Source organism: Oncorhynchus masou, chromosome 30 (assembly GCF_036934945.1).
Source record: "Oncorhynchus masou masou isolate Uvic2021 chromosome 30, UVic_Omas_1.1, whole genome shotgun sequence".
NCBI lineage: Eukaryota > Metazoa > Chordata > Actinopteri > Salmoniformes > Salmonidae > Oncorhynchus > Oncorhynchus masou.
The window spans coordinates 13,249,436-13,275,525 of record NC_088241.1 but is presented as its reverse complement, the minus strand read 5'-3'; the positions used below and the strand labels follow the sequence as shown (position 1 = coordinate 13,275,525).

General features: G+C 42.9%; 3 protein-coding genes across 3 annotated transcripts in view; all 3 read left to right on the top strand.

Moving 5' to 3' along the window:
- Window positions 1-8,322, top strand: part of LOC135522083 (cytosolic non-specific dipeptidase-like) — a 28,427-nt gene extending 20,105 nt beyond the window's left edge. Inside the window, exons 2-13 of the mRNA XM_064948009.1 lie at window positions 3,065-3,210; window positions 3,389-3,519; window positions 3,752-3,895; window positions 4,107-4,269; window positions 4,975-5,063; window positions 5,304-5,501; window positions 5,594-5,678; window positions 5,884-6,044; window positions 6,358-6,522; window positions 6,702-6,843; window positions 7,363-7,510; window positions 7,673-8,322. Coding sequence (XP_064804081.1) covers window positions 3,065-3,210; window positions 3,389-3,519; window positions 3,752-3,895; window positions 4,107-4,269; window positions 4,975-5,063; window positions 5,304-5,501; window positions 5,594-5,678; window positions 5,884-6,044; window positions 6,358-6,522; window positions 6,702-6,843; window positions 7,363-7,510; window positions 7,673-7,745 — 1,645 coding nt within the window. The 3' untranslated portion in view covers window positions 7,746-8,322. The remainder of the gene's footprint in view (window positions 1-3,064; window positions 3,211-3,388; window positions 3,520-3,751; window positions 3,896-4,106; window positions 4,270-4,974; window positions 5,064-5,303; window positions 5,502-5,593; window positions 5,679-5,883; window positions 6,045-6,357; window positions 6,523-6,701; window positions 6,844-7,362; window positions 7,511-7,672) is intronic.
- A 32-nt stretch (window positions 8,323-8,354) lies between these two features.
- Window positions 8,355-14,148, top strand: LOC135522084 (beta-Ala-His dipeptidase-like). Its single transcript, XM_064948010.1, has 12 exons — window positions 8,355-8,492; window positions 9,240-9,380; window positions 9,746-9,889; window positions 10,015-10,177; window positions 10,532-10,620; window positions 10,901-11,098; window positions 11,194-11,278; window positions 12,056-12,216; window positions 12,652-12,816; window positions 13,184-13,325; window positions 13,419-13,566; window positions 13,689-14,148. The coding sequence occupies exons 1-12, from the start codon at window positions 8,457-8,459 to the stop codon at window positions 13,753-13,755; spliced, it is 1,539 nt and encodes a 512-aa protein (XP_064804082.1). The 5' UTR covers window positions 8,355-8,456; the 3' UTR covers window positions 13,756-14,148.
- Window positions 14,149-18,493: 4,345 nt separating this feature from the next.
- On the top strand, window positions 18,494-25,879 carry LOC135522082 (G-protein coupled receptor family C group 6 member A-like). Its single transcript, XM_064948008.1, has 8 exons — window positions 18,494-18,975; window positions 19,271-19,436; window positions 19,576-19,710; window positions 19,892-20,674; window positions 21,297-21,509; window positions 22,103-22,226; window positions 22,450-22,754; window positions 22,981-25,879. Exons 1-8 carry the CDS (start codon window positions 18,494-18,496, stop codon window positions 23,845-23,847), a joined length of 3,075 nt encoding a protein of 1,024 aa, XP_064804080.1. The 3' UTR covers window positions 23,848-25,879.
- Window positions 25,880-26,090: the final 211 nt, after the last annotated feature.

Genomic DNA, 26,090 nt, shown 5'->3' with positions numbered 1-26,090 from the left:
GGACGGCTGTTCACAAATCTAAATGTGAATTTGAACCCAATAATGGTTGAATTCAAGAAGTTTAAACTGCCTATCAATCATTGTTTTTGAAACCAGTGGACAGCCAGTGAAAAATGTGCTCTTACAATAGCTGCATAGTGCAGATCCAAGCCTATGGAATAAAAGTGGGGCTTTTATTGCTCAATCTAATTTATGCTGTTAAAAAATTAATCCATAGGCCTAATGGACACATGTTCAAACTTGTACACTTTTGATAGACTTAAAAGGGCAATCTGTAGTTGCTATCTATTTTTGGACGTATAGGTACATTATATAATAAGTACCAGTCAATGGTTTGGACACATCTACTCATTCAAGGGTTTTTCTTTATTTTTACTATTTACTACATTGTAGAATAATAGTGACGACATCAAAACTATGAAATAACACAAATAATCATGTAGTAACAAAAAAGTGTTAAACAAATCAAAATATATTTCAGATTTTAGATTCTTCAAAGTAGCCACATTTTGTCTTGATAAAAGCTTTGCACACTCTTGGTAAATTGTGGTTGGGCCTGAAACAATGCTTGCACCATTTGAGCATGGTGGAACCTGACAATGTCCCACATAATGACATAAGTCACGCCATCAGCTCTACAGACCTGATTTAGCTATTCAAGGACGGTTACATTCGAACAGCAAATCATGTGGCTGCCTGCAACTCAATATATAGAGTGTATAGAGTAGGGAGCTTTAGATGTTGTTTGACCAAACATTAGAACGGGCAAGATGAGTAATCTAAGCAAATTTGACCGTGGTATGATTGTTGATGCCACACATGGTGATTCCAGCATCTCAGAAACAGCTGCCTTCCTGGGATTTTTACACACTACAGCCTCTAGAGTTTACAGAGAATGGTGCGATAAACAAAACACATTCAGTGAGCAGCAGTTTGGTGGCCAAAACACCTTGTTAATGAGAGAGGTCAGAAGAGAATGTCCAGACTCATTCAAGCTAACAGAAAGGCCACAAATGCTCAAATAACAGCTGTTTAAAACAGTGGTGTGCAGAAGGGCATCTCTTAACGTACAACACCGTGAATAATTCAGGCTGTTGTGGAGGCAAAAGGGGGTCCTACCCAGTACTAGATAGGTGTACCTAATAAAGTGGCTGGTGAGTGTACAGTAATGTCAAATCTGAAAACACGGTCTGGAAAAGTAGTACATGGGACCATAGAAACAGTGTCTGATAAAGAATGATGATGAAATATTACATCCATAGATAATGTGGTTCATGTTCCACGGTAATTGGTGTCAATGGATCACGTTATCCTGAAACTTTCATGATTGAAACATGGAAAACTATGCATTAAGAGTAACGCAACAGTTACTTATCATTTTGAGCAGTTGTATCAGTTGATAGTTAGATCATTGTAATGAAATGAATAGACAGTCATCTATGATGTAATGTGTGAATTGCATTTTGAAATGGTAATACTTTGATGTTAAGTTGTGTCATTTTGAACAGGTGATTTTAGTTCAATTAACAAATGATCTTAGCTTTATGTGTATTTATGTGTAATTGGAAAAAGTGTTGAGTTTAAAAAAAATGCATTTTGATCATTGGTTGTGAGTTTTGTGTCTAGAGTTTTGAAAAAGGACATCAAGGTTCCAAAATTAGTGCCAAAGTGATTGTAAAAAACTGTAAATGTCCTATTTTCTTCAAGGATTCCACTGTGTCTGTAGTATTCTCTCTACTAGTTATTTTATAGTGATGTATTTACGTGTAGTAGCATAATGAAAAATGTATCACATATTTTGTACTACAATATTTAATGATTGTATGAACAACTACACAGCGAAACTATCGGTATCTTGTGTGTGGGTGATCTAAATGAATGTTCCTATGGTATTTCATGATAAATAAGTTATTTGAACCAATGATTCTGCAAGTGCAAGGTTTCTTTAAAGATATGAATGCACAATGCAATGTTTTGAACATTGGACAGCCTGTGTTACAAGTGATGACCATTTTGAGTTTTGTGTCTAGAGTTTTGAAAAATGACCACAAGGTTCTGAAATTAGTGCCAAAGTGATTGTTATAAACTGTAAATTAGCTGAAATATCTAAAAACCTGTTTCGCTGTGTCATTATGGAGTATTGTGTATTGTTTGATGAGGGCCATTTTTTTATTTAATCCAAATTAGAAAAAGGCTGTAACGTAACAGAATGTGGAAAAGGGGAAAAGGTGAAGGGGTCTGAATACTTTCTGAATGCACTTTCTGAATGCACTGTTTATAGTTTTATAGTTTTTATAGTTTCATCTAAAAAGGATATGTTTGTTAATGTTACACTATTTTTATGAAATTCACTGAGGAGGATGGTCCTCCCCTTCCTCCTCCGAGGAGCCTCCACTGTGCTCTGTTTATCAATGGAAACATGCGTAGCCTCTAGTACATCCTAGAATCTCCACGTATGCCAGAATTTCAGTAAGAAATGTAAGCATGGTTAATAATGAGGCCTCTACTGTATTATAATTTGAGTTTGAGTTTTTGATTGCTGTTTCGTTCATCAACATGTTTGTTATTTTTATTTGTAGACTCCATTCTGATCCTTACTCCTCCGCCACGAGGAGTAAGCACCGGCCAAGGCTCAGGCTTCAGAAAGAAAAGTATTTTAGATGTGTGGGAAATATAATCCATTACTCTTGAATATAATAAGGCCTAGGTCAGGAGCTATGCAGAATGTAGACCTACATGTTTTACTCTATAACGTTTCTATTTTGTATATGTGGCCAGCCGTTTATTAAACCCTGCCAGAAGTTATGCTTCCAGTGTTGCAGGTGAACAAGTGTAGTTCTTCTACAACTCCCCTGTTAGGCCATCTGTTTTTTAAGGCCTACTTAGGCAAGGCCCCACAAATTACCGGACTATTAAGTCCTTCACTGTATTTTGTTCATTACTTAATGTTGTTCATGTCGAGGGGACACAGCATGCATTCTTTCTTGGAGTTGGATCAGTTGTGCCACAATTGTGCCTGTCAGCGAGAAAATGTAATTTGTCAGGTTTCTTGGCTTCTCTCCAGGAAAGGCTTGACCTCGCGACCCTTCCCATCAGGAGGTGAGCCAGTTACCGGAGGTATAAAAACCCGGTGTGTCCCCGGAGACTCCAGTCCAGTGGGTTCTGAAGACAAGGGCAACATTAAAGAAGTACCAAACTTACAAGGCTACGGTAAGATGTATTCTCTTGCCGTTATAGTTTAAAAGTTGAAGAACAGAAGAGTAGTGAGACATAATGAGATATAACAATTAGCTTTTTAAGATGTAATCATTTGCTAATTAATGTCTCTTATTAAATTGCTTTCATCATTGCTTAATTTTCAGTGAATAAATCCTTCTATTCTTTCTAGAGATGACGATCTGGCAACTGCCTTCCATGCTCCTTGTTGTTATATCAAGTGTCTCTCCTCATCCTCATCACTTATTTGAGTATGATGAGCTGAGTCAGTATGTTGACAGCCATCAGGACGAATATGTACAGGCAAGTTTCTAAACAGAACAATGATGTTGTCTGTTTTATTATCTGATAATACAATATTCATTATAAATAAATACTGTGTGTGCGTGTGCGCGTGTGCGTGTGCGTGTGTGTGTGTGTGTGTGTGTGTGTGTGTGTGTGTGTGTGTGTGTGTGTGTGTGTGTGTGTGTGTGCGTGCGTGCGTGCGTGCGTGCGTGCGTGTGTGCGTGTGTGTGTGTGTGTGCGTGTGTGTTAGACTCTGAGGGACTGGGTTGCTGTAGAGAGCGACTCCAGTGATGTCTTGAGGAGGCCAGACTGCCATCGCATGATGGATATGACGGCTGAGAAACTACAAGCCATGGGAGGGAAGGTGGAACTGGTGGACATCGGCGTACAAGAGGTCAGTTTTCTGAAATGTGGTCAACTTAATGATTATGTTATAGGATCTTATTGTTTGCTTTTAGCTTAGTCTTTAGAGTCCTTTAGTAGCAGATCAGACTGGTTTGCAGAAAGCAATACTGAAAGTTGGGTGTTAACAGAAATGCTCCCTGCCTTGCAAACTGTATTCAGGTCATTTTCTGCATCTATCGTGTCTTTATCACCATGCTTAGCTGCCTGATGGCAAGACAGTGGCCTTACCCAAGGTGGTGACAGCCCAGTTTGGCAGTGACCCCAGTAAGCAGACAGTCTGTGTGTACGGACATGTGGATGTCCAGCCCGCTAAGCTAGAGGACGGCTGGGCCACTGAACCCTACAACCTGACAGACATCAACGGTAGGCTATGGCTTCCAACAGTAGTCTATGGTATCCAACAGTAGGCTGTGGGTTCCAACAGTAGACTATGGGTTGCAACAGTAGGCTATGTTCCAAGGGTAGGTTATGGGTTCCAACTGTAAACTATGGATTCCAGGCGTTGACAATCACAGCAATCAAATCAAATCAAATTGTATTAGTCACATGTGCCGAATACAACAGGTGTAGATCTTACAGTGAAATGCTTACTTATCATCCCCTAACCAACAATGCAGTTTAAAAAAATACGGATAAGAATAAGAAATAAAGGTAACAAGTAATTAAAGAGCAGCAGTAAAATAACAATAGCAAGACTATATGCAGGGGGGTACTGGTACAGAGTCAATGTGCGGGGGCACCGGTTAGTTGAGGTAAAATGTACATGTAGGTAGAGTTATTAATTAAAGTGACTCGTGAAATGTATTATAAGGATTTTTTACAGTGCTTTACATTAATCCATTCTAGACTCAACACACAGAAACATCTATCTACAACTAACAGCCATGGGATATTGTAGCTAACGTGAAGGAATGAAGCAAGTACTTGGGTGTGGGATGATTTTTACCATACATATTTTCAACCAATGTAATGTAACTGATGTAACTAACACATGCATGTTAAATGTCAATGTAAGGTGAACAGAATGGACATTTATTTGAAAATAATGACTTTGATTCTACCGCTAAGGAAACCTCTACGGCAGAGGGGCGTCTGACAACAAGGCCCCTGTCTTAGCCTGGATCCATACAGTGGAGGCCTATCAGGCCCTCAGCATTGTGAGTGTCCAGTAAGAAGAGATATCAGAGTGAACTCATAGGAGATGTAGAGACATAAGACGTGGTGAAACAAGTTAAGTTGCCGTCTATCTGCCCATTATTAGTGAGCCTTCCTTTGTTATAAAACTTTTTTCCCCCTCCTCCTCCTCTCCACCCCCTGCCCTCTCCACTTCCTGCCCTCTCCACCCCCTGCCCTCTCCACCCCCTGCCCTCTCCACCCCCTGCCCTCTCCCCATGCAGGACCTGCCAGTCAATGTGAAGTTCATCATCGAGGGGATGGAGGAGACCGGGTCCAATGGCCTGGACGCCATGATCGTGGCGCAGAAAGACACGTTCTTCTCCGACGTTGATTACATCATCATCTCAGACTGTGGTTGGCTGAGCCGACGCCCCGCCCTCACCTACGGGACCAGGGGGAACTGCTACTTCTTTGCTGAGGTAGGACGGGCTGGGGGCAGTTCCAATTCTGTGGAACGTTACTTTTTCAAGATCATTAATGAATAGCAATGGTGACTTTGTATGGTTGGTAGGTAGAGGGCCCAAAACAGGACCTACACTCAGGGGTGTATGGAGGCACTGTTATAGAGCCTATGACAGATCTGATTGGCATATTGGGTGAGTTTTTAACCTCTTTGAGTGACAGAATGTAATACTATCTTAACACCTACTGTATAGCTATCTCTGGCTCATGTTTGCATGCAAAGCTATCGTTCGTGTGTCTGTGTGAGCTCTCTATTGGCACAAATAATAAAGTATTAGATGTCCCTACAAATGTGTGTCTATAAGGACTGCTTGTGTGTTGGCCTATATCTCCCCCCAGACACACTGATCAGCCCCAGTGGAAAGATCCTCATTCCAGGCATCAGAGAGGCCGTCGCCCCACTCTCAGACGAAGAGTGGAAGATGTACCAGGACATTGAGTTTGACATTGAGAGCTTTAAGTCCAAGATTGGCGTCAGCCAACTCATGTACAGCAACAAGGTGATGCACAGGGGAGTGGATAAAAAAAAATAAAAAATATATATTTTTTTATTGTGTTCTTTTAAGGTTTTCGCTCCTCCTATCTCTGTTTCTCTGTTTGTATATAGCCAGTATGTATATATCCTCGTTATTGTTAATTTTTGTTATGTTTTTTATTGTGTTATTTTACTGTCTTTTATCTATTTGTACATTTTCATACTTTTTAACTGCCTTGTTAGGAAAGGGCTCGTAAGTAAGCATTTCATGGTAAAGTCTGCACTTGTTGTACTCGGTGCATGTGACAAATAAGAGTTGATCTGATTTGATTTCTCAGGTAGATCTGCTGGCCCATCGTTGGCGTTACCCTACCGTTACCATCCATGGAATCGAGGGAGCCTTCTCTGGCCCTGGCTCTAAGACGGTCATCCCTGCTAAGGTCATTGCCAAGTTCTCCATCCGACAGGTCCCCAACATGGACCCAGCAGTGGTCAAAAAACAGGTGGGTGGTACACGCCTCTCACCCAGTGCATTGTACAGTTGCAACAAACACAGTTACATGCAGTTACACACAGTTCACACACATTTCTGGAATTGTTCTCACTATTTCAGTTTGGTTTCAGTTAATGAAATAGATGTGAAGACTGCATGTATGCCTGTTATATATTTGTTCTGTTGTAGGTCACAGACTACCTGTACTCTGTGTTTGCCAAGAGAAAGAGCCCCAACAAGCTGAAGGTGACCATGATCATCGGGGCTAAGCCCTGGTTAGCAGACACCAAGCACCCCCTGTACGAGGCAGGGAAAGCAGCCGTGAAGAGAGGTACAGTTAGACAACTCTGCTCTGGAGATGTTCAGAGGAAGTTTCGTATGCTGTGTGTGTGTCTGTATGAACAGTGGTCATAGGGGTAATGATTACTGTATTGTAGCTGACTGGACATTTATTGCACAAGAGTAGCTTCACAGTCATAGGCCTATCTGTAGTTGTTAGAGTTATGATACCAGACATAGATACATATCCTTATCGCTAAAAGAAGCCAGTGTGCTGTGGTTTTACTGTAGACCTATCAGTGGTTAAGGCATGACAGTGCAGCGATATTGTAATGTTTGTGTAGCAGAAAGGACTTGGAATGACAATCTCGCGAAGAGGTAGCCCTGTCTGAGGCTTGTATTCCCAAATGACACCCTTGGACCTTGCAGAGGTACTCTTGGTCTAACGGTTAAGATATTGACTTGGTGAGCAGGAGACCTGGCTTCTAATCCCACTGGTTGCAGTTGGTTTTCCTTTACTGCAGGTATAATGCATTATGACGCAGTCAGACTTGTCATTGTTTTCCTCTAGTGTTTGACGTGGAGCCAGACCTGATCCGTGAAGGGGGAACCATCCCCATCGCCAAGACCTTTGAGGACGTGACCGGGAAGAGCATCATCATGATGCCTATCGGAGGCTTTGACGACGGCCTCCACTCCCAGAACGAGAAGATGAGCAGGTTAGCCCTTCAATCTGCTAATACTGTACTGTATGCATAAAATTTTTTACCCTGAACATTTAGAGATTTTTACCCATGCACACACAAGCACACACACACAGATGTATCAACAGTCTTATTTCTGTTTAAAGGATTGGTTTCTCTCACCCATTCCTTTCCCAGGTACAACTACATAGAGGGGACCAAGTTGTTCATCGCGTACCTCCATGAAGTGGCCCATCTCAAGAAGGACTGAGAGCACCTCTTTTCATCACCACTGTTAAAAGACAGTTCTATAATGTTTTGTATGAGATCCCATCAGTGGAGTCTGTCCTTGTTTAGCTTGTATGAGATTCCATCAGTGGAGTTTGGCCTTGTTTAGCTTGTATGAGATCCCATCAGTGGAGTTTGGCCTTGTTTAGCTTCTTTCCTGACGTTAACTTGTGACTGTTCTTGTTTCTTTCCCTCTAATCAAAACATTCCAGGAACCCTGTGAGTTCTTGGCATCTGATATAGCCTCAACACTCTGCCTCTCTTCTTTCTCTCTCTCTCTCTCTCTCTCTCTCTCTCTCTCTCTCTCTCTCTCTCTTTCTCTCTCTCTCTCTCTCTCTTTCTATATCTTTCTTCCTCCCTCACTTTCCTCCATTCTCTCTCAATGTCTCTCTCTCTCTCTCACTCTCTTTCTCTCTCTCTCTCTCTCTCTCTCTCTTTCTATATCTTTCTTCCTCCCTCACTTTCCTCCATTCTCTCTCAATGTCTCTCTCTCTCTCATTTTCTCTCTCGTTCACACACAAATATCTACTTGAGACAGCAAATAAAACTGGTATGACGCACTATATGTCTTCTTAATCTTTTTCATCTGGGATTCTTTAGAAATAACATTTTCAAGTGTTAACCAAGATATAAAAACTGTTTCACAATACCACCACACCACCAAGACATAAAAGTAGCCACAAAAACTCTCTTTATGTCTGGCACATGGACACTTTTCGTCAGCATTATGGTGAGTCTTTACTATTTTAGCAAAACATGTATACATTTTTTTCAAGGACATCCTTAATTAAGTGCACTACAAAGACTTTGTCATGGAAAAACAGAAGTGGCTGCATGTTCATAGATGGTATGAGGAAGAAGAAGGGTGAAATTACTTAACAGAAAAATGTGTCTGATATTGAACATCAATATGATTGTATGACGACCTGAGTGGGGTCGTGAGTGTGTTTGCATGCATAACAGGCTTTGCATGAGCAGCTAACCTTGCTGGTGTAGTGTACTGTAGCCTAGATATTGTTAAAACAGTATTATGGCATCACCAACTTTACCAACTTCTGGGATCATCCTTCCCGGTCTCTGTATTAGTTATGTTAGAAAGTTAAACAGTAATCCCAGTTGAGACAGTGCTAAGTTGCGTGTTGTGTCATACTGAACCCTGATCTTTGATCCTCGAGTCCAATCAAGTCAATCAGATACCAGAGACTACATACAACCATAGAAATGGAATTACTAGAACAGACAATTCCATTCAAGTCACTGCTGTGTGTTGTTTTGGAATTCTATTTCTATGCCCCTACACTCTCTGGAGGAACATGGAAATCTAAACTCCCCAAACAACCCAAACCTGTACAAGTATGAGTCAGTAGCTAGAGACAAGTAGAAAGGTATTGTGGCAAATATTGCTACATTATGGAGTAAGTTATTACTTGGTTATTATCATCACTGGCTTCCTGTGGCATCTTACTCTCCCTCACAGACAAAGTTATTTGTTGTTGCGTTCTTGTTACTCCACACATCGGCTTCCTCTTCGTCCTCCTCCTCCTCTTCTCCTGGAGCAGCAGGCATGTTGAAGCAACTGTTTCAATACATAGATGACCACCAAAATCAGTTTGTTCAGGTGAGGAACGAGCACTATTATGACATTCTACTTGGAGTTGGGACTCATACCTACTCTCTGTTACTGAACTGTAGAATGATACAAATAGAGGTGTTTTTGTGCTGTAGCGAGGTGAATAGAGAGAAACCGGAATGAGAGAGAAAGAGAGAGAGAGTGAGAGAGAGCAAGAGAGAGAAGGGTTTAACACTTTCATGATAAATACTGTGATCTCTGATTAAACTATCAAAATGATTCTGAATGTAGGTCAGTGGTGCTGTTGCAGTGTTCTCTGCACGTATCCCTGCCCTATACAGTCTATGGCTGTGTCCAGTTATTATACAATCTATGAAATATTCTGACCCTCTCCTGGGTGGTGCCTGACTCAGAGGCTGAGGGAATGGGTTGCTGTTCAGAGTGACTCAGGAGATCACACAAAATGGGGAGAAGTTGAAAGGATCCTGAACATGACAGCAGTGAGGATCCAAGAGATGGGAGGCACAGTGGACTTTGCAGATGTAGGCACACATCAGGTAGGCTACAATACACACCACCAGTCAAGTGTATTATTCTCCAGATAATGTCACACAATTGGATGTAATAATTTGTCTTAAAATACCTTTTAAAAAGAATGTACCTTTCCGGTCTATCACATAAGCTGCCCAGTGGGGAGACTGTGCCACTTCCACCGGTGATACTGGCTGAGTTTGAGAAGGACCCAAAGAAAGCTACTCTCTGTATCTACGGCCATGTGGATGTTCAGCCAGCCAAGATGGTGGATGGCTGGACCACTGACCCCTTCAATCTAACAGAAATCAAAGGTATTGCTGCATGTTACATGCCATGAATGGAGGGGTTAGATGTACATCCAAAATAATAACATGAGCTGGACAAAAAGAAAGTCAATTTTGAGGGAACGTAATGTCCACTCACTGTTTTACTGGGCCAAAATGGGATATTTTAAACAAATCAGTTTGATTACTTAGAGAAAAGAGGAATGTCCACTCACTGTTTTTCTGCTCCCGTACGAGATATTTTAATAAACCTTAGATGATATAATCACAACCAGGTTGCCTGTCTGTTATTCATAGGCCAGCTTGAGCTAGCTAATGTACCCTGGTATTACAAATGGGACAATATGAGAATGATGGTGGCTCAAGATTTTGGTTCCCTAGGTAACCTGTATGGGCGAGGGGCCACGGACAACAAAGGGCCGGTCCTGGCCTGGCTTCATGCTGTTGAGTCCTACCAGGCCACAGAGAAGGTTAGGATTTGCTCTGAAACAGCACAGCTGAAATCTGAATCTTAATGTTCTGCTTGTGGTCTCTAGTTAGTTTTCAGACATTATCTAACCAATGCAGTGTTGCTTTACATAGCAATGTTTATTAAAGGGATTCGGTAATGCATATATCATAACCTCAATGTTTGGGGTAATCTGTGAGTCTGAATATAAAACCATTTGTGGGATTGTAGTGGAGTCAAACAGTATGTGAATGAGAGACGGGTCACTGACTGGTAGGATTGCCTGGATTTATTGATTTCAGGAGATACCAGTGAATATAAAACTCATCATTGAGGGTCTGGAGGAGGTGGGCTCATACGGTCTGTTGGAGTTGACCAGGAAGATAAACGACAGCTTCTTTGCAGATGTGGACTTCATAGTGATCTCTGACAACGTGTGGGCGACCAGAAACCCAGCCCTGACCTATGGAACCAGAGGGAGCAGCTATTTCTTTGTGGAGGTGATGATATAGCTTATTTGATTGGTCAAATAAAAATATGACACACTCTACCAGGGCACCATTTGTTCAGTATCTTCCTCTGTTATGTGTTTCAGGTTGATGGCCCTAAACTGGACTTCCATTCTGGAGTGTATGGGGGTTCTATCCAGGAGCCCATGTCAGATCTGATAGCCTTACTGGGTGAGTGTTATAGGAATTAAATTCCTCTATGTTTTAATACCCAATTAAAATTAAACACTCTGTCAATTCAAGAATTTGCAAGACTCTTATTTGTATGAAATGGACAGAGACCAGTCTTTGAAATCAACCAGCTGCGTTTATTCTCGAGAGTACTGCCCATGATACATTTTACCACAGGTTATAAACTGAAAATGACATCAGCATTTTCTAACTGTTCCGTCTCTTCTTGACACTGGTACAAAGGCTGTATAGTTCTCAAGCCTTCCCACATCGTCTATCCTTACTAAGATAATTTACGATCAGAGCTAAGGTCTGCCTGTGTAGATAAGCCTTCTAGCCAGTCTGGCTATAAATCCATTCATTTCTACCAAGGAACAGACAGTCATTGTTCTAATTCTTGATTATATTTACACACATTATATTCAGTACTAGGATTATAAAGAAAATTCATGCATATACAGTAATATAATAGTATTCTGATTAGTCAGTCCTGATTGAAATGTATACATAATTAGTCATTATTGATAAAAATTCCCTTAACAGTGAGATACAGAGGCGTCTGACTGACAGCTCTATCCAATCATCAAGAAAAGATAGGCGCAACTCTCTTGTCTGATAGTAAAAAATGATAATTTCATTCCGTTATAGTTAAGGCCAGAAGTCCCTGCACCAAGCAAAAAAATAAGATAAAGGTGTATGTGCTTACCCAAACTCGGTTCTAGTTAAAACATGTTTCATCCCAAAATGTCTTCATTATTTCTTATTCCTCCCAAACAGGAAGTCTGTTGGACCACACAGGTAAGATCCTGGTTCCTGGAGTCACTGATGATGTCGCGCCCCTCACTGAGGATGAGAGGAAGCTCTATGACAACATCAGCTTTGACCTGGAGGAGATGAAGAGTGTGGCTGGGGTCAAACACTTCCTACAGGACACTAAGGTACTTGTCTTACCAATTATGGTCATTGTCATGCCAAAAACTGATAATGGCATAACAACCATTGGAGTTGGCTATACTATTTTTTTAAATTGTACCTTTATTTAACTAAGCAAGTCAGTTAAGAACTAATTCTTATTTTCAATGATGGCCTAGGAACAGTGGGTTAACTGCCTTGTTCTTTGGCAGAACGACAGATTTTTACCTTGTCAGCTCGGGGATTCAATCTTGCAACCTTCTGGTTACTAGTCCAACACTCTAACCACTAGGCTACCTGCCGCCCCATACTAAACTAATCTGGGCGTGAGGAGGAAGACATGTTTTGTCAGTGGGTTGTGTAGAAGTCGATGTTTGACAGCGGGTGATTACTTTTTTGGGGATACACACTATCTGAGCTGTATAACATGATACAAACAAAGTGTGTTAATATATATACAGGAGAAAGTCCTCATGGCTCGATGGCGTAACCCATCCTTGTCCATCCACGGGATCCAGGGGGCGTTCTCAGAACCAGGCACCAAAACTGTCATCCCCAAACAGGTCACAGGGAAGTTCTCCATCCGACAGGTCCCCAACATGGACCCTCCAGATGTGGAGAGGAAGGTACAGAGTATCTACCTGTCATGGTTTGAATGACAGGTGTAGCACGCTTGGGACAGGAGAACACCCATAACAAACCCTTTAAGGATCAAAATACATGCACGCAACCCTCATAACCCCCACAACCCCTGCAACCCCAGTAAACCCTGTAACCCCCATAACCTCTGTAACCAGTGAAATTGGTAAATTACCAAAATGTAAATGTATTGGTCTCTGAGTAAGTGTACAGTATAGAAATGTTGGCCCGCTCTATCTTGGGCACTCCAAGATTCAATGTGTATATTTAAAACCCAGAGACCAATGTTAACATAACCACCTTCTTTAAGCCTCCATGTCAAACTATCCCCTGTCACAATGCCATGTTTCACAGGTGAAGGAGCACCTTCAGCAGGTCTTCTCCACTCTAAAAAGTCCTAACAGGCTGAGGGTGACCGCAACTGTTGGGGCTAAACCATGGGTGGCTAACCTGAAGAACCCACAGTACGTTGCCGGACAAAGGGCAGTCAGAGAGGGTCAGTTGTAGAGGCCATTTACATAACCTCTCTCATTTGAAACCATGTCTAACTTCATTGTTTAAGTTAAGATGCGGTTTACCCTTGTGTTAGTGTTTGGAGTGGACCCCGAGCTGATCCGTGAGGGCTCCACCATCCCTATCGCTCAGAACTTCCAAGAGGAGACAGGCAAGAGTGTGATGATGCTGCCTATAGGGGGCCATGATGATGGAGAGCACTCTCAGAACGAAAAGATCAGCAGGTAAGAGGAGATAGAATTCCTTACGTTTCTCCCCTAAATTTGTTTGAAGTTTTTTACATAGCAGATGAATCATGGCGAACATCATCTTCAGTAAAATACTGAATATTGTTTTTCTCTCTCAGGTACAACTACATTGAGGGGACGAAGCTGTTTGCTGCTTATATTTATGAGCTTTCACTAGTAAAATAGGTGCAGGATATATTTCCATCCAAGCTGTGACCATGATAAATATGCTGTAGGTGACAGCATTGTGCTACTTGAGTGCCCGGGTTTCTGTCAATAATGTCTGATTCCATGCTGACTCCACTCTCCCAGGGTGTCTCAGGGGGAGTGGGATATGCAAACAACACATGTCCATTTCACTACACAATGGATAGGTTACACACTTGTAGATGTGTGTAACAGGAAAAATATAACCACCCCTATTCGACCTTTGAACAGGTATTATTACATAGCCTGAATGAGGGTTATTGCATAAGTACAACATTTTAGCCCCCTCTAGAATAACTATTTCTACTATTTGTTTTTTTTGCATGTATTCTACTGTGGATGAACTAATAAAGGGGGCAAAGACAAATGGTGGCATGTCTTGTGAAATCTATGTATTTGTCAGAAGGTGGGTGTAGCTGGTGCATGAAGTCAGGCGCAGCAGAGCAGAATGAGTGAGCAACGTACTTTACTCAAAATAAAGGCACAAGGTAACAATACATTTGACCAACAATAAACGGTAATCAAATACGCACGAGTGAAAACACCACCCGTCAAAATCCAGCCGTAACGCCCTGAAAGAACATAGAAACACTCACGCACAAAAACATGGGGGAAACAGAGGGTTAAATACACTAAAAAGTAATTGGGTAATGAAACAAAGTGGGTAGAAAACAAAGACAAAATAAATGGAAAATGAAAAGTGGATCAGCGATGGCTAGAAGACTGGTGACATCGACCGCCGAATGCCGCCTGAACAAGGAGAGGGACTGACTTCGGCGGTGACAGTAACCCCCCTCCTTGACGAACAACTCTAGCAGCGTGCCGACACCGAGGACCGGGGACGACCCGGGGGATGACCTGGAGGGCGAGGCGCAGGGCGATCCGGATGGAGATGGTGGAACTCTCGTAGCATCAATGGGTCTAACACGTCCTCCACCGGCACCCAGCATCTCTCCTCCGGACTGTACCCCTCCCACTCCACGAGGTACTGAAGACTCCTCGTCCGACGCCTCGAATCCAGTATGGATCGAACTGCATACGCCGGGGCCCCCTCGATGTCCAAAGGGGGCGGAGGAACCTCCTGCACCTCAGACTCCTGGAGTGGACCAGCCACCCCCGGCCTGAGGAGAGACACTAAATGTTTAAAAAAACAGTAGGATCCAGGTGTGCCAGATGCATGCTGGTGGCTATACTATAGCTCCATGTATTATCCATTGGAGGTCAGCTGTCCTCTTGTCAATAGGCAGTTTATATAAAGACCACCAAACAGTCTTTTGGGGAGGCAGCTAACCAAACACACCCGCCCACCTCGTTGATTTTACCCCTTTCCAGGGAAGAAGCATGGGACACTTTTACACATATTATGTACATGGCCTTCCTTCCCACCGCCTTGAACTCCCCCAGTTCCGGGGTATCGAAAGAAAACAGCATCCCCACATCCTCCTCTAATGCACATCTGCATCAGATGACCCAGCTTGGTACATCCCACACCTAACAGGAATGAACGTAGGCTGGCTGAACGCATCGCATGGGACTGGATGACAGTGCAAAAAAAAGAGGCTCTTCAAAAAGCCAAGTCCCTGGTGGCGTGCCGGCCTTACGGGACTTAGCGAAACTTTCCAAGCCTGCATAACAGACTCATAGAATGGAGTCAGACCAGAAAAGTAACCCCCCTCTAGATTTAAGAGGAAATGGTGCTTGTCTAAGCCCAAACAGCCTGTTCTCCGCATCAATGTGTAGGCTGTATTGACCCAGCTAGAACCGTCACTGTACAACAGTCTCTGGGTTGCTTGAAGCCGGAAAGCCATGATCCTAGAAGAAATGTCCACCAGGCCTTACCCACCCTCGTGCAGTGGCAGGTACAGGGCTGCAGCTTTAATCCAATGTTGTCCAGACCAGAAGAAATTGACAAGGGTCCTCTGAAGCTCTTGTATCAGCCCCCCCCGGTGGCTGTAACATCATTAGCCTGTGCCACAGGGTAGAAGCAGCTAGGTTATTGGCTATTAGCACCCTTTCCCTATGAGACAGCTGGGATAGCACCCATTTCCACCTAGACAATCAGGTACACACCTTCTTCAATACACCCTCTCAGTTATTTTTTGAAAGACACCAGAGCCTAGAAAAAAAAACAAAGTCTTCATCCCATCTCTGCTCCACTGGAGCCCCCCTGGTAACCGTGGAGCGGACCCTATCTGAAACCCCCCTGGTAACCGTGGAGCGGACCCTATCTGAAGCTGACCTGCCCACAGCGAGTCACTCTTTTCCCAATTAACTCTAGCTGAGGAGGCTCCCTCATACTCCTTCATAGCGTTTGAGAGAACCTTAACATCCTCACCCCCTGTAATAAGAATGATCACGTCATCAGCATAAGCAGACAGTGTTATCGTAGGACCCTTCATAACCCCTGGCACAGAGAAACCAGTAAGCCTCGCACTTAAAAAACAAAGCATTGGTTCAATTGCCGGACAATATAACTGTCCTGAAATTGGGCAGCCCTACCTAATAACCATATGGACAGGGATGGGACAGCTCAAACCACCCCCCACCTTCACCATACATGAGGCCCCAGTGTAGAGTAAACTCATTCAAGACAAAAAAAACACCTACAAACCCAAAGGCTTTCATTGTTTTGAACAAGAACTGGTGGTCCACACGGTCAAAATTAATCTCCTGATCCAAAGAAAGCAAACCCACATTCACATCAGACAGTTTACAAATGTCTAAAACATCTCTTATTAGAAACAAGTCATCAACAATAGAGCATTCAGGTACACTGTAAGACTGGTCCTTGTGGACCAACAGCCCTAGTTATTCTTTCAACCTGTTTGAGAGACACATAGATATAATTTTATATTCTGCACACAGCAATGCAATAGGTCGTCAGTTTTTAAAAAGAGACAAATCCCCATTTTTTTGGCAACAATGAAAGCACAGCATGTTGACAGGATACAAGAAGAGAACCCTCATGAAAAGACTCACACACCACTTCATAAAAATCCCCCCTAATAGACCCCCAAAAGTGCTTATATAAATCAGTGGTAAACCATTGCAGAGTTATGTCAGAGTCAAAAGCAGCTCTCTGTTCGGGGCCCAATTGAGGAAGTCCATGTAACAACTCTCCGCCTTATAGAGGGCAGAGTAGAAATCCACGGCATGTTGGCGCATCTCACCATCCTCCATGGTCACCGTCCCATCAGGGAGACGAAGGCAGACCTTCTGTTTGCGTTGCAATGTCTACTGCCCTAGTTAAAAACAAAAGGCACTAGGCGCATCCATATCCTTGAGGGTAGCAAAGCAAGACCTAATCAAGGCACCCTTAACCTCTATGGGATTGTAAACAGCAAGAACATTTCCCAGGACCTAGACGTCTGATATGGGAAGAAAGCTTACATTCTTGTTAGTCTAACTGCACTGTCCAATTAACAGTAGCTATTACAGTGGGAAAAAACGTCATATTGTTTGAAGAGAGTGCACAACAACAAAAAACTTGTATCATGGTAACTGGTTTGATACATTGATACTCTGATGGTAAATAATGTACTTAACGTTCAATAATCTTGCTCTGATTTGTCCTCCTGAGGGTCCCTGAGATAAAAATGTAGCAAAGTTTTGTTTGATAAAATACATTTTTATATTCAACTGTAGGAACTGGGTTCTACAGTTTGAACCCCTGCTGTGTCTGGCTCCACACCCACCCCACCCGGCCATCTAGATGTGTGAAAGTTAGTGTATAAGCTAATAATCCATCATGACATTCCTGGGAGTGTGTTAACTTACATTTTATATTATCATATCATTTTTGTATGTTCTCTATAGTTATGTACTTCAAAATGTATCAATTAACCATTTCGGCACATTTGGGCAGACTTGATACAAAATATTGTCCAGTAATTGAAATGCTTCACTGGATCAATCTGAAACATTGCACATACATTGCTGCCATCTAGTGGCCAAAATCTAAATTGCGCCCAAACTGCAATAATACATTCAGGCCTTTCTCTTGCATTTCAAAGATGACAAAAGAAAACAAAGCAGCACATGTTTTTTTGTTTGTATTAACTTTTACCATATCTAATGTGTTATAGTTTCCTACATTAAGTGTTTGCTTTCAAATGGTATCAAGAATATACATATCATCGCTTCAGGTCCTGAGCTACAGGCAGTTAGATTTGGTTATGTCATTTTAGACGAAAAATGCAAAAAAAAGGGTCGGATCTTTAAGAGGTTTTAATTAAAGGGTCTGGATACTAATGTAAATGTGATATTTCAGTTTATTTTTAATACATTCTCAAAAATGTCTAAAAACCTTTTTTTCGCTTTGTCATTATGGGCTATTGTGTGTAGATTGATGATGGATTTGTTTAAAAATTATTATTAATTTTAGAATAAGGCTGTAACGTAACAAAATGTGGAAAAAGTCACGGGTTTCTGCATACTTTCTGAATGCACTGTAAGTATTATTTAAGTGTTAAAAGATCCAAGTGTTAAAAAACACTTGGGTATTGTGAGAACATTTCTGGGAAAAGAGGTGAGTCAACAAGATCTTTCACCTTCAACAAGAAATGTTTATATTGTACTTCAGATAGAGATCAGCTGTGACTTACATTTGTGTGACTTGTCTGTCATCTTTAGCTGAAAGAAGGTGAGTCAGTCAGTGTGGATGTCTGTCAGAGATATTGGCCTGGGCTGGCAGGGGGCAGGGTTAAACATACATTAGATGAGATTAGGAGGAAGCAACAGGTGTGTTTTTACTGGAGATACTGACAGGTCACTGTGTCAGTCTGCTAGAGGAGCTTACAGAGTGAGAGACAAAGAGAGAAAGAGAGACAGGGGGAAAGTGAGCGGAAGGGACAGCGAGAGAGAGAGAGGAAGAGAGAGAGAGAGAGGGAGAGGGAGAGAGAGACGGACAGACACAGTCGGGGAGAGACCGGGAGTGTGCGAGAGAAACTGCAAAGGAGAGACACCGAAATTGAGAATTGGACAGTACCACCAGAGAGACGTGATGGAACCCATTGGTGATGTTCTCCACCTGTTAGTCATCCTGTCCTTGTTGGAGAAAGGCAATGCCAAAGTGGGAGACTTCAAAGCAGCAGGAGCTACAGCACCAGGAGATATCATCATTGGAGGGCTGTTTGCCATCCATGAGGGAGTAGAGGAATCCGTCAACCTCTCAGCACCCCATGCATCACAGTGTGCCAGGTGAGTGCCAAGATAAGATTTGGTGTTGTAAAGAGAATCCCGAAGATTCTCTCTCTCTCTCTCTGTGGGGTGTGTGTGATTCTGTCCGCATGTATGATTAAGTGTTCGTGAGAGAGAGTTGATTTACCCTGACAGGTTGACCACAGACAGTGTGATGATCCAACTACGCCTTATGTACCTTTTACAAACACACACACACACACACACACACACACACACACACACACACACACACACACACACACACACACACACACACACACACACACACACACACACACACACACACACACAGGTTCAACATGGACGGGTTTACCCAGGCATTGGCTATGATCCACGCTGTAGAGTCGGCCAACAGATCCCCTGTCCTGACTACACTAGGGATCTCTCTGGGGTACCGTATCCACGACTCCTGCTCTGATGTCACCACCGCTCTGAGGGCCTCAGCTGACTTCACACAGGTAAAAGCTCTTTACCTGAAACGTTTGTCAAATCAATCCACAGCAAGTATAGATGAGTGTGTTGCCTGTTTTCATTTGTATAGTTTATCTTCCATTAGCCAGCATCTCATTTAAATAGTGTACATTTTTTACTTCACAGGAGCCCACCACGGACTGTGGGGGAGGGGCCAACACCTCTAACTCTTCCCCGCCGATTATGGCCGTCATTGGGGCCTCTTCCTCTGAGATTTCCATCTCCGTTGCCCGGCAACTCAATCTAGAGCTCATCCCTCAAGTAAGCAGCCAACCCCCCCCCCCACAGAGTGACGGTTGATGGACAGTAACAAAATAAATAACAATAAAGAACTGAGTTGTGTTGAATAAATTAAATAGACAGCAATAATGATACAGATGAATGGCCAAATCAATCCAACAGAATGTAGACAGAAATTAATTCTCTCTTCAAATCATCACAGATCAGTTACGCCTCCACCGCCATCATCCTGAGTGACAAGAAACGTTTCCCTACTTTCCTGAGGACCGTACCTAGCGACCTGTACCAGACACGGGCCATGGTCCAGTTGCTTAGCGACAGCAAATGGACCTGGGTGGGCGTGGTCACAACAGATGGAGACTACGGCCGTTCTGCCCTGGACAGCTTCTTCTCCCAGGCAACCGCCTCAGGCATCTGTGTGGCCTTCAAGGAGATCCTCCCTAATTCGCTAACCAGGCCTGACGGTGAATCAGCAGTCAGACAAGTCGCCGCCACCCTCCGCCGGAACCCCAATGTCAAGGTGGTGGTGTCATTCGCCAAGCCTACTCAGATGATGTACCTATACCAGGAGCTGAGGGGTCTGGGGTCAGGGCTGGGAGAGAGGGTGTGGGTGGCCAGTGACAGCTGGTCCTCGTCCAAGGAGGTCCTGGGAAAGATGGACCTCCCAGATATTGGTCATGTGGTGGGCTTCACCTTCAAAACAGGGAACCTGGCTCATTTCCATCACTACCTGATGAATCTGAGTGACAGCAATGATGTCATAGGAAACAACTCCTTCCTAAAGGAGTTCTACTCCCTGCCAAACGGGTCGGGAGACCCCAAGGTTGTGTCCTCCTCCACAGCCGCAGCAGAGATCCTGTTAAACAACAGCTATGCGAACGTAGTCTTCAATGTGGAGATGGCTGTCAGTGCCATCGCCCATGCAGTGGCTAATATCTGCAGCAAAAAGGACTGCAAGACACCAGGCAATGTCCAACCCTGGCAGGTAGCTAATGCGCAACTCCTCAGGTCTACAACACATCAAACTTTACTTATATACTGTATCCCGTCTAATATACACTGAATATAACAAACATGAGGAACACCTTCCTAAATTTGAGCCGCACCCCCACTTTTGCTCTCAGAAAAGCCTCAATTTCTCAGGACATGTACTCTACAAGGTGTCGAAAGTGGTCTACTGTGATACTGGCCCATGTTGACTCCAATGCTTCCCACAGTTGTGTCAAGTTGGTTGGATGTCCATTGGGTGGTGGACCACTCTTGATACACACAGGAAACTGTTGAGTGTGAAATACCCAGAAACATTGCAGTTCTTGACACCTGGCACATACTACCATATCCCATTCAAAGGCACTTAATAGCACATATACACAATCCATGTCTCAATTGTCTCAAGTCTTAAAAATCCTTCTTTAACCTGTCTACTCCCCTTCATCTACACTGATTGAAGTGGATTTAACAAGTGACATGAATAAGCGATCACAGCTTTAATCTGGATTCCATCTGGTCAATCGATGTCATGAAAAGTGCAGGTGTTCTCAATGTTTTGTATACTCAGTGTATTTTGTAAATGGCTTGGGTCTATGGCATGAGAACTTGTATTTCAGGTGCTTGAAGCCCTGAGACGGAGTCAGTTTGAGCTGGAGGGGAAAAGCTACATGTTTGACCAGAAAGGAGACATCAACATGGGCTATGATGTAACCCTGTGGAGGTCTGTGAGAGGGGTCATCAACATCCATGACGTTGTAGCTGAGTACCATCCAATCAACAACAGCTTCAGCTACACCAGCGGAAACACACAAAATATCACTAACCTGAGGGTAAGGGTTAGGTTGAGAGTTCGGGATAGGGTCAAGGTTAGGGTTAGGGATAAGGTTAGGTCTCACTCTCTTTTAGTCTATTTTCTAGGCTGGAACAAAGGTTCAAGTACACATCCATATTAACCTATCCCACTTGACATAGAGACATAAAACACTACGTTTTCTTCCTCATAGTGACTAAAGAAAACTAAACATACCTGTTTGAGAGACTTCTCAGCCAAACTGTACAACAAGTAAAGATGGAAATGAAATAACTTCAACTCAATGAAACAATGGGGATTGTTTGAATATGAAAACCACATACCTTCCACACACTGGGAGCACCTGTCTGTTATCACACATTTTTGTTGGATCTCAGTGATGATCTAAAAACAAAACAAAAACACAAAACTCATAATTACCAGAGCATATTGGTTGAATACTTTGAATACACCTGGTCTGTTGAACATGGTTTTAAATCGAGAGCTAGGTTAAACTGTGTCCAGGAAACTGCCCGTACATATAAAGCCTTGTTTGAATGCTTCTATGAATAGATTTCAGTCACAGTTTTCTTGGGTCAGCCATTTAAATTAGTGCATTGTATCCCAATGCAGGATGTGGTGTCTGTGTGCTCAGCAAGCTGTGAACCTGGGAAGTTCAAGAAGACTGTGGAGGGTCAGCACACCTGCTGCTATGAATGCATCAACTGCACTGAGAACCACTACTCCAACAACACTGGTTAGTTCTCTTGTACTGTCTGTCTATACACACCAGTGTACTCTATCTCTCCTCAGTAAACTAGAGTTGCCAGGTTGTTCACACAATCTTCCTCCATTTCTTCAATATGTTTCCTAAGATTTCCCAACACTGTCCTTGTCCAAAACAGTTAGTACTAGGGAACAACAGACATATTTCTAAATGCTAAACAGGTGTTCAAACACTATCCTCCTTTCCTCTCCAGACATGGATCAGTGTCTCTCTTGTGATACAAAGAGAGAGTGGTCCCTGGAAGGGAGCTCTGGGTGCACCCATAAGACCCTGGAGTTCTTCTCCTGGCAGGATGGTTTCGCGGTGGTGCTGCTGGTGCTGTCTGCCCTTGGCATTGTCCTAGTTCTCCTGGTGGGGGCGCTCTTCCTGCACCACCACCAGACCCCCGTTGTGAAGGCTGCCGGGGGTCCTCTCTCCCAGATCATCCTGCTCTCCCTAGTGGGAAGTTTTGTTAGTGCTGTGTTCTTTGTAGGTCATCCCAGCAGCCTACAGTGTAAGGTATGTACAGTACACACACTTTGGGAAACACTGATGTAATGCAGTATTCTGTGACGTTGTCTGAATGTACCAGTGTTTTTTGTAAATTCAGAGTTTATTGTGTGTGTATTGTTCTGAACCTTTGTGGTAAGGAATTTAGTTTGTAAACGGAAAGCAAATTTAAATACAAAGAGAGAATACGGCTGTCTCATTGTCTCATCTCTTCTCATCTCATCTCATTGTCAAGGTGCGTCAGGTGCTGTTTGGACTCAGTTTCACCCTGTGTGTTTCCTGCATCCTGGTCAAGTCCCTGAAGATCCTGCTGGCCTTCCAGCTCAACCCTGACCTGAAGGACATTCTCCGCCTCCTCTACCAACCCTATGCCATCATGTGTCTCTGTGTGGCCCTACAGGTCCTCACCTGCACCCTGTGGCTGGTCCTGCAGAGCCCTCGGGAGAAGGCCACCGTCTTCGCCACCACTGTGCTGGCCGAGTGTGACGAGGGCTCCAACGTGGCGTTTGGCGTGATGCTGGGCTACATCGCTGTCCTGGCGCTTGTCTGTTTCGCCTGTGCGTTTAAAGGCCGCAAGCTGCCACAGAAGTACAACGAGGCCAGGTTCATCACCTTCAGCATGCTCCTCTACCTCATGTCCTGGGTAATGTTCGTGCCCGTCTATGTGACCACCTCGGGGAAGTACCTGCCAGCAGTGGAGATGGTGGTCATCCTCATCTCCAACTATGGTGTCCTCAGCTGTCATTTCTTCCCCAAGTGCTACGTCATCCTCTTCAAGAAGGAGCACAACACCAAGAGTGCCTTCATGAAGAACGTGTTTGAGTATTCCAGAAAGGGCATTACTGACTCTAGCTCTGTCTCTGAGACTTCAGTCTCTCAGACAGAAGGGAAGTGCATCAGTAACTCTTATTCCATCAGTTCACCTTCCTTCTTCATGTCTACTACACCAATAGAACCCACAGCACCTCAGAACTGCTGGTCCGTTGGCCAGGACATTCAGAGCATTGACCCCGCAACCCATTGCACCATCATAGACCATGGAGTGTTTGTCACAGGTCAGCTGACTCGACCACACCGTCTGAGGAGAAGCATGAGCCTATGAGTGGAGTGGACCAGTGTCTGGAACGTTTACATCTTACAGTACATCACACTGTGTGTCTCTGTGATCCTCTCTTTGGTTTGACTGTTCCCATTTCCTCAGTCTACTGGTATGTTTTTTACCCAAGTGGGTTGTGGATTTTACATTCAAGGCAATTTAGGTAACACTTTATTTGACACTGATATGGACATGATAAACAGGCATAAATTCTGTCAAACAGTGTCATGTTAATCCAGGGGAGCAACTTAGGTTTTATAAATGGGGGGTACGTAATATATATATACACTCCCGGTCAAAAGTTTTCAAACAACTAATCATTCAAGGGTTTTTCTTTATTTTTACTGTTTTCTACATTGTAGACTAACAGTGAAAACATCAAAATTATGAAATAACACATTTAATAATTGCATTTCAATGAACAGGTGTGCTTTATTAAAAGTTCATTTGTGGAATTTGTTTCCTTCTCAATGCGTTTGAGCCAATCAGTTGTGTTGTGACAAGGTAGGAGCGGTATACAGAAGATAGCCCTATTTGGTAAAAGACCAAGTACATATTATGGCAAGAACAGCTCAAATAAGCAAAGAGAAACGACAATCCATCATTACTTTAAAACTTGTTAATGGTACAGGTTCCCCAAGGGGTACCACCCCCCCCGCTCAAAACTCAAACGGTGGCGCACAGAATGCAAAAATATTCTTAGAAATATTTAACCTCCACACATTAACAAGTCCAATAGCTCAAATGAAAGATAAACACCTTGTTCATCTACCCAGCGAGTCAGATTTCTAAAATGTTTTACGGCAAAAACATAGCACATATTTATGTCAAACCACCACAAAGACACAGACGATATGCAGCCATTTTGTCGAACAAAAGATGCAATCACAAACGCAGGATTAAAAGAAAAATAATTCACTAACCTTTTGAAAATCTTCACCAGATGACAGTAATAGGACATGTTACACAGTACATTTATGTTTTTTTCAATAATATGCAATTTATATCCATAAATCTCCGTTTACATTGACGCCATGTTCAGAAAATCCTCAAAAATGTCAGGGAAATTATAGATAGCTCCGCCAGATAACAGAAATACACATCATAAACTTTGACTAAATATACATGTTCTACATACAGTGCCTTGCGAAAGTATTCGGCCCCTTGAACTTTGCGGCCTTTTGCCACATTTCAGGCTTCAAACATAAAGATATAAAACTGTATTTTTTTGTGAAGAATCAACAACAAGTGGGACACAATCATGAAGTGGAACGACATTTATTGGATATTTCAAACTTTTTTAACAAATCAGAAACTGAAAAATTGGGGCGTGCAAAATTATTCAGTCCCCTTAAGTTAATACTTTGTAGCGCCACCTTTTGCTGCGATTACAGCTGTAAGTCGCTTGGGGTATGTCTCTATCAGTTTTGCACATCGAGAGACCAATTTTTTTCCCATTCCTCCTTGCAAAACAGCTCGAGCTCAGTGAGGTTGGATGGAGAGCATTTGTGAACAGCAGTTTTCAGTTCTTTCCACAGATTCTCGATTGGATTCAGGTCTGGACTTTGACTTGGCCATTCTAACACCTGGATATGTTTATTTTTGAACCATTCCATTGTAGATTTTTCTTTATGTTTTGGATCATTGTCTTGTTGGAAGACAAATCTCTGTCCCAGTCTCAGGTCTTTTGCAGACTCCATCAGGTTTTCTTCCAGAATGGTCCTGTATTTGGCTCCATCCATCTTCCCATCAATTTTAACCATCTTTCCTGTCCCTGCTGAAGAAAAGCAGACCCAAACCATGATGCTGCCACCACCATGTTTGACAGTGGGTATGGTGTGTTCAGGGTGATGAGATGTGTTGCTTTTACGCCAAACACAACATTTTGCATTGTTGCCAAAAAGTTCAATTTTGGTTTCATCTGACCAGAGCACCTTCTTCCACATGTTTGGTGTCCACATGTTTCCACTTCATGATTGTGTCCCACTTGTTGTTGATTCTTCACAAAAAAATACAGTTTTATATCTTTGTGTTTGAAGCCTGAAATGTGGCAAAAGGTCGCAAAGTTCAAGGGGGCCAAATACTTTCGCAAGGCACTGTATAGTTAGAAAGATACACTGCTTCTTAATGCAACCGCTGTGTCACATTTATTTTTAACGTTACAGAAATCGTTCACTATGCAATAATCTGAGGCGGCGCTCAGACGTAAGCAATATTTCTCCTCTATGTTGAGTCAACAGAAATACAAA

Excerpts from the sequence above, each read along its gene's own strand:
- LOC135522082 (XM_064948008.1), top strand. The coding sequence starts at position 18,494 with ATGAGATTAGGAGGAAGCAACAGGTGTGTTTTTACTGGAGATACTGAC. Across the intron at positions 19,437-19,575 it reads CCTCAGCTGACTTCACACAG|GAGCCCACCACGGACTGTGG; the intron begins GTAAAAGCTCTT and ends TTTACTTCACAG. Across the intron at positions 20,675-21,296 it reads GCAATGTCCAACCCTGGCAG|GTGCTTGAAGCCCTGAGACG; the intron begins GTAGCTAATGCG and ends CTTGTATTTCAG.
- LOC135522084 (XM_064948010.1), top strand. The coding sequence starts at position 8,457 with ATGTCTGGCACATGGACACTTTTCGTCAGCATTATG. Across the intron at positions 10,178-10,531 it reads CAATCTAACAGAAATCAAAG|GTAACCTGTATGGGCGAGGG; the intron begins GTATTGCTGCAT and ends TTGGTTCCCTAG. Across the intron at positions 11,279-12,055 it reads AGATCTGATAGCCTTACTGG|GAAGTCTGTTGGACCACACA; the intron begins GTGAGTGTTATA and ends CCTCCCAAACAG.